At 44.0% G+C, this 10,785-nt stretch overlaps 1 protein-coding gene across 1 annotated transcript in view; it reads left to right on the top strand.

Annotated features, from left to right (window-relative positions):
* Nucleotides 1-381: 381 nt before the first annotated feature.
* The window catches only part of LOC145339659 (cohesin subunit SA-1-like), a 69,586-nt gene continuing 59,182 nt past the window's right edge, over nucleotides 382-10,785 (top strand). Inside the window, exons 1-2 of the mRNA XM_080184173.1 lie at nucleotides 382-635; nucleotides 4,768-4,951. Of these exons, the coding sequence (XP_080040299.1) occupies nucleotides 4,779-4,951 (173 nt within the window). The 5' untranslated portion in view covers nucleotides 382-635; nucleotides 4,768-4,778. The remainder of the gene's footprint in view (nucleotides 636-4,767; nucleotides 4,952-10,785) is intronic.

Here is a 10,785-nt window from a genome sequence, read left to right as displayed (position 1 = left end):
ACTCGACGGAAGTACGCATTTGCCAGGCAAAAAGATGGCTGCACTCCACGGAAGTACACTGCTGCCAGGCAAAAAGATGGCTGCAGACAGCAGGATGACACGGCTGCCAGGCAAAAAGACGGCTGAACTCAGCTGGAGTGCCCTACAGGAAGGCAAAACGTTGGCTTCACTCAACTGGAACACATGGCTGCCGGGCAAAAAGATGGCTGCAGCCAGCTGGAGTAGGACCAGGCAAAAAAAGAAGGCTTCAGACGCTGGAGTACACGTCAGCCGGGCGGCGTCAGACAGTTGGAGGACGCAAATTGCCAGGCAAAAAGATGGCTTCCACAAATTGGATGACACGGCAGCCAGGCGTAAAGATGGCGTCAGACAACTGCCAGGCGGCAAGATGGCGGCGCAAGAGCTGCAGCTGAGCAACCGCCAGGCAGAAAGATGGCGGCACAACAGCTGTAGCTGATAAACTGCCAGGAGGAAAGATGGTGGCCGATCACCCCCGCAGCCGATAAAACCCGAGAGCGGAGGTGGGAAGGGGGCGGAGCTGCGTCAAAACGCGGTGACGTCGGTGCGATTGTTTTGGCGCCAGATTCGGAGAGCGGCAAAAAGGAGAGAAACCGAGAGAGGACACAGTGAGTCAGGTAAATATATAATATATAACTATATATATATATATATATATAAAATCTAATATACACCGAGAGAGAGAGACAGTGAGTCAGGTAAATATATAATATATAACTATATATATATATATATATATATATAAAATCTAATATACACCGAGAGAGAGAGACAGTGAGTCAGGTAAATATATAATATATAAATATATAACTATATATATATAAAATCTAATATACACCGAGAGAGAGGGGACACAGTGAGTCAGGTAAATATATAATATATAAATATATATATAAAATATAATATACACCGAGAGAGAGGGGACACAGTGAGTCAGGTAAATATATAATATATAAATATATAACTATATATATATATATATAAAATATAATATACACCGAGAGAGAGGACACAGTGAGTCAGGTAAATATATAATATATAAATAAATAACTATATATATATAAAATATAATATACACCGAGAGAGAGGGGACACAGTGAGTCAGGTAAATATATAATATATAAATATATAACTATATATATATAAAATATAATATACACCGAGAGAGAGGGGACACAGTGAGTCAGGTAAATATATAATATATAAATATATAACTATATATATATAAAATATAATATACACCGAGAGAGAGGGGACACAGTGAGTCAGGTAAATATATAATATATAAATATATATATATAAAATATAATATACACCGAGAGAGAGGGGACACAGTGAGTCAGGTAAATATATAATATATAAATATATAACTATATGTATATAAAATATAATATACACCGAGAGAGAGGGGACACAGTGAGTCAGGTAAATATATAATATATAAATATATATATATAAAATATAATATACACCGAGAGAGAGGGGACACAGTGAGTCAGGTAAATATATAGTATATAAATATATATATAAAATATAATATACACCGAGAGAGAGAGACAGTGAGTCAGGTAAATATATAATATATATATATATATATATATAAAATATAATATACACCGAGAGAGAGGGGACACAGTGAGTCAGGTAAATATATAATATATAAATATATATATAAAATATAATATACACCGAGAGAGAGGGGACACAGTGAGTCAGGTAAATATATAATATATAAATATATATATAAAATATAATATACACCGAGAGAGAGGGGACACAGTGAGTCAGGTAAATATATAATATATAAATATATAACTATATATATATAACTATATATATATAAAATATAATATACACCGAGAGAGAGGGGACACAGTGAGTCAGGTAAATATATAATATATAAATATATAACTATATATATATATATAAAATATAGTATACACCGAGAGAGAGAGGACACAGTGAGTCAGGTAAATATATAATATATAAATATATATATAAAATATAATATACACCGAGAGAGAGGGGACACAGTGAGTCAGGTAAATATATAATATATAAATATATAACTATATATATATAAAATATAATATACACCGAGAGAGAGAGACAGTGAGTCAGGTAAATATATAATATATAAATATATATATAAAATATAATATACACCGAGAGAGAGAGACAGTGAGTCAGGTAAATATATAAATATATATATAAAATATAATATACACCGAGAGAGAGGGGAGACAGTGAGTCAGGTAAATATATAATATATAAATATATATATAAAATATAATATACACCGAGAGAGAGAGGACACAGTGAGTCAGGTAAATATATAATATATAAATATATATATAAAACATAATATACACCGAGAGAGAGAGACAGTGAGTCAGGTAAATATATAATATATAAATATATATATAAAATATAATATACACCGAGAGAGAGAGGACACAGTGAGTCAGGTAAATATATAATATATAAATATATATATAAAATATAATATACACCGAGAGAGAGAGGACACAGTGAGTCAGGTAAATATATAATATATAAATATATATATAAAATATAATATACACCGAGAGAGAGGGGACACAGTGAGTCAGGTAAATATATAATATATAAATATATATATAAAATATAATATACACCGAGAGAGAGGGGACACAGTGAGTCAGGTAAATATATAATATATAAATATATAATATATAAATATATATATAAAATATAATATACACCGAGAGAGAGACAGTGAGTCAGGTAAATATATAATATATAAATATATAACTATATATATAAAATATAATATACACCGAGAGAGAGAGGACACAGTGAGTCAGGTAAATATATAATATATAAATATATATATAAAATATAATATACACCGAGAGAGAGAGGGGACACAGTGAGTCAGGTAAATATATAATATATAAATATATATATAAAATATAATATACACAGAGAGAGGGGAGACAGTGAGTCAGGTAAATATATAATATATAAATATATATATAAAATATAATATACACCGAGAGAGAGGGGACGCAGTGAGTCAGGTAAATATATAATACATAAATATATATATAAAATATACACTGAGAGAGAGGGGACACAGTGAGTCAGGTAAATATATAATATATAAATATATATATATACAAAATACATATACAATATAATATAATATACACAGAGAGAGGGGAACAGTGAGGGTAAAAATATAATACATATATCTAAATATAAAATATATCATATAATGTACACAGAGAGAGAGGCGAGCAGTGAGGGTAAAAATATAGTATTTATATCTAAATATATAGCAGGGGGATGGCGAGTGTGCAAGACAGACAGAGAGACACTGGAGAAGTGATGAGTGGGTATGAAATAGATGGTGGATTGGGAGCGGGATTTGGTTTATTACGGTGACAGTTATGAATATACAGTGAAAAATCCTGTTGAAAAGTAAAGGGGATGATCGGGAGGGAGCCTGGGAGGAGGGGGTCCGGAGGGCGATGGGGAGGGTGGGGTGGCTGGGGAGGGAGATGGGTATCAGTGTGGAGGAGGTGGGTCAGGGGGGATTGGGAGTGAGGTGGGGGGGGTGGGCTGGAAGGGGGGGAAATTGGAAGGTCGCAGGTGGGGGATGGGGAGGAGGGTGTTCAGGAAGAAGGTTCACCAGGCTGATACTGGAGATGAGGGGGTTGGCTTGTGAAGAGAGATTGAATAGACTGGGTCTGTACTCGTTGGAGTTTAGAAGGATGAGGGGGGATCTTATAGAGACGTATAAGATAATGAAGGGGATGGATAGGGTAGAGGTAGAGAGATTCTTCCCGCTCAGAAAGGATAGCAGGACTAGAGGACACAGCCTCAAGATAAGTGGGGAGGGGAGCAGTTTAGGAGTTGAGGAGGAACTTCTTCACTCAAAGGGTGGTGAATCTCTGGAATTCTCTGCCCGTTGAAGTGGTGGAGGCTGCCTCGCTGAATATATTGAAGTCACGGGTAGATAGGTTTCTGATAGACAGGGGAATTAAGGGGAGAAAGCGGGAAAGTGGAACTGATCCACTTCAGGTCAGTCATGATCTTATTGAATGGCGGGGCAGGCTCGAAGGGCTAGATGGCCGACTCCTGCTCCTATTTCTTATGTTCTTATGAGGTGGAGGGATTGGGAGCGGCAGCATGACAGTGGACGGAGTGGGAGTGAGATGGGGAGAGAGAGAGAGAGAGAGCGGGAGATACATGAGAACATAAGAAACATGAGAACATAAGAAATAGGAGCAGGAGTCAGCCATCTAGCCCTTCGAGCCTGCCCTGCCATTCAATAAGATCATGGCTGATCTGATAGTGGATCAGTTCCACTTTCCCGCTTTCTCCCCTTAATTCCCCTGTCTATCAGAAACCTATCTACCCGTGACTTCAATATATTCAGCGAGGCAGCCTCCACCACTTCAACGGGCAGAGAATTCCAGAGATTCACCACCCTTTGAGTGAAGAAGTTCCTCCTCAACTCTGATCTAAACTGCTCCCCCCTTATCTTGAGGCTGTGCCCTCTAGTCCTGCTGTCCTTTCGGAGCAGGAAGAATCTCTCTACCTCTACCCTATCCATCCCCTTCATTATCTTATACGTCTCTATAAGATCCCCCCTCATCCTTCTAAACTCCGCGGGGACAGCTTGTGACAGACAGAGAGAACCTAGCCCTCCCTTCGCCTTGTTTCTGTGCCACTGACTCTGACTCCCTCTTTGTTTTGCAGATCTCACAGTCATGCCGGTGCTGAGGTCGAGGAGGGTCTCCCCCGGCTCCGAGACGGGGGTCGCCATGTCTCCCCTGAGCATTTCGGAGCTGCCGAGGTCACAGTATTCCAGCCCCACCTATTTCCGTGGAGACCAGGTGGCAGAGCTGTTGCTGCTGGGCGGGGGACAGGATTCGGATTCTGAGTAAGTGGGAGAGGCGGTGGGTGTGGGTTCGGTCACAATATCTGGAGGGGTGGTGGGGGGTTTGCGCTCTTTCCCTGAGGCGCCCCGCTCCCCGCACCCCCCACCCCACACCACAAGCTGAATAGCTTCACCTCAGCTTGCCTCACTCCCGGTCAGCCTTGCTCCCTCCCTCACACTGTCACTGGGGAAACGGAAGACCTCCCCCCCATATTAGCCTGTTCAAGTGACTGGCAGAGACCCTGTGGTGCTGTTGGAGGAAGTAGACCGAGTATCTGGACATCATCACCGCAGCGGCATTGTTTTCAGCCTCCGCCCCGATTTGAACATAAGAACATAAGAAATAGGAGCAGGAGTCGGCCATCTAGCCCTTCGAGCCTGCCCCGCCATTCAATAAGATCATGGCTGATCTGATAGTGGATCAGTTCCACTTTCCCGCTTTCTCCCCTTAATTCCCCTGTCTATCAGAAACCTATCTACCCGGGACTTAAATATATTCAGCGAGGCAGCCTCCACCACTTCAACAGGCAGAGAATTCCAGAGATTCACCACCCTTTGAGTGAAGAAGTTCCTCCTCAACTCCGTTCTAAACTGCAGCGCCCCCCCCCCCCCCACTTCTTATCTTGAGGCTGTGCCCTCTAGTCCTACTGTCCTTTCTGAGCCGGAAAAGCCTCTCCACCTCTATCCTATCCATCCCTTTCATCATCTTATATGTCTCAATGAGATCTCCCCTCATTCTTCTAAACTCTGACGAGTACAAGCCTAGTTTATTCAGCCTCTCCTCATAGTTCAACCCCCTCAACTCCGGTATCAGCCTGGTGAACCTCCTCTGCACTCCCTCCAAGGCCAGACTATCCTTGCGCAAGTGCGGCGACCAAAACTGTTCTCTTCACCCCACTCCCCCCCCCCACCCCCCCACCTCGGTTCCTGGTGACTCTGCTACGACCCTCATCGATGCTTTCGTTACTTCATCAAACCCTAGAATTCCTTCTGTGCAGGACCGGTGGATGTGGTGTTTTCAGATTTCCAAAAGGCGTTCGATAAGGTGCCTCACAAAAGGTTGCTGCAGATGGTTAGGGTGCACGGAGTTGGGGGTAAGGTGTTATGAAGAACAAAGAACGAAAATCAGCCCAGGAAACAGGCCCTTCGGCCCAACGAGCCTGCACCGCCATCTCAACACCACCAGTCTACCTCTACCCACGACCCCTGTCTAATGTTTTATGGCCATCCAGATTGAGGGAAACTGATTTAGGGACAATTTATTCCTGCCAATCAGCCTGACAGCACATCTTTGAGGTGTGGGAGGAAACTGGAGCACCCGGAGAAAACCCACGCAAGCACGGGGAGAATGCGCAAACTCCCACAGACACCGGCCCAAATCCATGTGTCTGCACAGCAAGCAGTGATAGTCACTGAGCTGTCGTCTTGCCCAGTATCTTGTCCAGTTTAGGCGCACACTAATGACATGAAGCACTAGGCCAATCTCGAACAACCAAGAACAGCCCCAGTACGACCCATCGCGTGTATGCCCCTCGTTGGACACGAGGTGGACCGACTTAAAACCTGTGAATGAAAAGAGAAAAAACATTATTATCATACTATACCCATTTACATTTAGCGTGGATAGAAGATTGGCTGTCTAATAGGAAGCAGAGAATTGGTATCAATGGGTGCTATTCTGGTTGGCGGTTGGTGACTAGTGGAGTGCCCCAGGGGTCGGTGCTGGGGCCTCAGCTATTTACCATTTATATAGATGATCTGGAGGAGGGGGCTGAGTGTAGAACATAGAACATTACAGCGCAGAACAGGCCCTTCGGCCCACGATGTTGCGCCGACCAGTTAAAAAACAATGACCCACTAACCTAAACCAATCCCTTTTCGTCCATAAACCTATCCACGGATCTCTTAAACGCCCCCAAGCTAGGCGCATTTACAACCGCAGCAGGCAGGGCATTCCAATCCCTCACCACCCTCTGGGTAAAGAACCTACCCCTGACATCCGTCCTATAACTACCCCCCCCTTAATTTAAAGCCATGCCCCCTCGTGCTAGCTTTCTCCATCCGAGGAAAAAGGCTATCACTGTCCACCCTATCTAAACCTCTAATCATCTTATATGTTTCAATAAGATCCCCTCTTAGCTGCCTTCTTTCCAGCGAAAACAACCCCAAATCCCTCAGTCTCTCCTCATAGGACCTCCCCTCCATACCAGGCAACATCCTGGTAAACCTCCTCTGCACCCTCTCCAAAGCCTCCACATCCTTCCTGTAATGTGGGGACCAGAACTGCACACAGTACTCCAAGTGCGGCCGCACCAGAGTTGTGTACAGTTGCAACATGACGCTGCGACTCCTAAATTCAATCCCCCTACCAATAAATGCCAAGACACCGTATGCCTTCTTAACAATCCTATCTACTTGATTCCCAACTTTCAGGGATCTATGTACACATACACCTAGATCCCTCTGTTCATCCACACTATTCAAAGTCCTCCCGTTAGCCCTATACTCAACGCATCTGTTATTCCTACCAAAGTGAATTACCTCACACTTCTCCGCATTAAACTCCATCCGCCACCTCTCGGCCCAGCTCTGCAACCTGTCCAAGTCTTCCTGCAAACTATGACACCCTTCCTCACAATCTACCACACCTCCGACTTTGGTGTCATCAGCAAATTTACTAATCCACCCAACTATACCCTCATCCAGATCATTAATAAAAATTACAAACAGCAGTGGCCCCAAAACAGATCCCTGAGGCACACCACTCGTAACCGAACTCCATGACGAATATTTACCGTCAACCGCCACCCTCTGTCTCCTATCTGCTAGCCAATTCCTGATCCAATTTCCTAGATTACCCTCAATCCCATACATCTGCATTTTCTGCAGAAGCCTACCATGGTGAACCTTATCAAACGCCTTGCTAAAATCCATATATACCACGTCAACTGCCTTACCCCCATCCACCTCTTTGGTCACTTTTTCAAAAAACTCAATAAGGTTAGTAAGGCACGACCTACCCGCTACAAAACCATGCTGACTATCTCCAATCAATTCATTACTCTCCAAATAACTATAAATCCTATCCCTAATAATTTTTTCTAAAACCTTGCCCACAACAGAAGTGAGACTCACCGGTCTATAATTCCCGGGGAAGTCTCTGTTCCCCTTCTTAAACAATGGGACAACATTCGCTAACCTCCAATCTTCCGGTACTATACCAGAGGCCAACGACGACCTGAAGATCAGAGCCAGAGGCTCTGCAATCACTTCTCTTGCCTCCCAGAGAATCCTAGGGTAAATCCCATCCGGACCAGGGGATTTATCTATTTTCAATCCCTCAAGAATATCCAGCACATCCTCCTTATCAACTGTAATTCTGTCTATTCTACTCCCCTGCAACCCAGTGTCCTCCTCAGCTATATTCTTGTCCCCCTGCGTGAACACCGAAGAGAAATATTGGTTCAATGCCTCTCCAATCTCTTCCGGTTCCACACATAACTTCCCACTGCTGTCTATAACTGGCCCTAATCTTGCCCTAACCAACCTTCTGTTCTTGACATACCTATAGAACGCCTTAGGATTCTCCTTAATCCTATCAGCCAAAGTCTTCTCATGTCCTCTTTTAGCCCTTCTTAACTCACTCTTCAACTCCCTCCTAGCCAATCTAAAGTTTTCTAGTGCACTACCCGAGTCCTCAAGTCTCATCCGAACATAAGCCTCCTTTTTCTTTTTAACCAACGAATCAACTTTTTTAGTGCACCACGGTTCCCTAGCCCTACCAATTCCTCCTTGCCTGACAGGGACATACCTATCACAGACTCGCAGTAGCTGCTCCTTGAAAAAACTCCACATTTCGGACGTTCCCAGTCCCTGTAATCTCCTAGTCCAACCTATGCTTCCTAATTCTCTCCTAATGGCCTCATAATTACCCTTCCCCCAGCTAAAACTACTGGCCCGAGGTTCATGTCTATCCCTTTCCATCACTAAGGTGAACGTAACCGAATTGTGGTCACTATCACCAAAATGCACACCAACTTCCAAGTCTAGCACCTGGTCTGGCTCATTTCCCAGCACCAAATCCAATATAGCCTCACCTCTAGTTGGCTTATCTACATACTGACTCAAAAAACCCTCCTGCACGCTTTGTACAAAAACTGACCCCTCTAACGAGCTAGAGCTATAGCAATTCCAATCAATATTAGTAAAGTTAAAGGCCCCCATAACAATTACCCTATTACTTTCACTCCTAACCAGGATCGTCTCAGCAATCCTTTCCTCAACCTCTCTAGGACTTTTAGGTCTATAAAAGACTCCCAACAGGGTGACCTCTCCTCTCCTATTTCTAATCTCCGCCCATACCACCTCAACAGACAAGTCCTCATCAAACTTCCTCTCTGACACTGTGATACAGTCCTTGACCAATAATGCTACCCCTCCCCCCCTCTACCTCCTTCTCTACTCCGACTAAAGCATTTGAACCCCGGGACCTGCAACAACCATTCCTGACCCTGCTCTATCCATGTCTCTGAAATGGCCACAACATCGAAGTCCCAGGTACTGATCCACGCTGCAAGTTCATCCACTTTATTGCGAATACTCCTCGCATTAAAGTATACACATTTCAAACCCTGCTCCGCCCCACCCCCACGATGCCGTGCATTGCAGTCCCCATCTATGCCCCCCTCACTTTCACCCCCTCTACTCAGGATCCCACCCCCCCTCCGAATCAGTTTAAACCTCCCTGCATAGCCTTAGCAAATTTACCCCCCAGGATATTGGTCCCCCTCTGATTCAGGTGTAGACCATCACTCTTATAGAGGTCCCACCTTCCCCAGAACGAGCCCCAATTGCTCAAGTACCTGAACCCCTCCCTCCTGCACCATCCCCTAAGCCACGAGTTCAAACTTTCCCCCTCTCTATTCCTCTCTAAACTATCCCGTGGCACAGGCAAGAGTCCGGAGATAACCACTCTATCAGACTTGGCCTTTAGTTTCCACCCCAACTCCATAAATCTCTGCTTAATATCCCCTTCCCTTAACCTCCCTATGTCATGCGTCCCCACATGACCTATAACTTGGGGTTGATCTCCCTCTCCCCTAAGAGTCCTGAATACCCTTTCCGTAGGGTACCCTTTTTGTAGGGTGACGAAATTTGCTGATGACACAAAGTTGAGTGGAAAAGCGAATTGCGTGGAGGGTGTGGAAAGTCTGCAGAGGGATCTGGACAGGCTGAGCGACCTGGCAGATGGAGTATAATGTTAGCAAGTGTGAGGTTATCCACTTTGGCAGGAATAATAGTAGGAGGGATTATTATTTAAAAGGGTGAAAAGCTGCAGCATGCTACAGTGCAGAGGGACCTGGGGGTCCTTGTGCACGAGTCGCAAAAACCCAGCCTGCAGGTGATCAGGAAGGCGAATGGGATGCTGGCCTTTATAGTGAGGGGGATAGAATATAAAAGTAGGGAGGTCTTGCTGCAACTGTACAGGGCGCTGGTGAGGCCGCAGCTGGAGTACTGTGTGCAGTTTTGGTTGCCGCACTTGCACAAGGATATTTTGGCCTTGGAGGGAGTGCAGAGGAGGTTCACTAGGCTGATACCGGAGATGAGGGGGTTAGCTTTTGAAGAGAGATTGAATAGACTGGGTCTGTACTCGTTGGAGTTTAGAAGGATGAGGGGGGATCTTATAGAGACGTATAAGATAATGAAGGGGATGGATAGGTTAGAGGTAGAGAGATTCTTCCTGCTCAGAAAGGACAGCAGGACTAGAGGGCACAGCCTCAAGATAAGGGGTGGGGGGGGTGCTGCAGTTTAGATTGGAGTTGAGGAGGAACTTCTTC

Source organism: Carcharhinus amblyrhynchos, unplaced genomic scaffold (assembly GCF_965287045.1).
Source record: "Carcharhinus amblyrhynchos unplaced genomic scaffold, sCarAmb.v2.hapA scaffold_593, whole genome shotgun sequence".
Lineage (NCBI taxonomy): Eukaryota > Metazoa > Chordata > Chondrichthyes > Carcharhiniformes > Carcharhinidae > Carcharhinus > Carcharhinus amblyrhynchos.
This window is presented reverse-complemented; position numbering and strand designations above follow the sequence as displayed.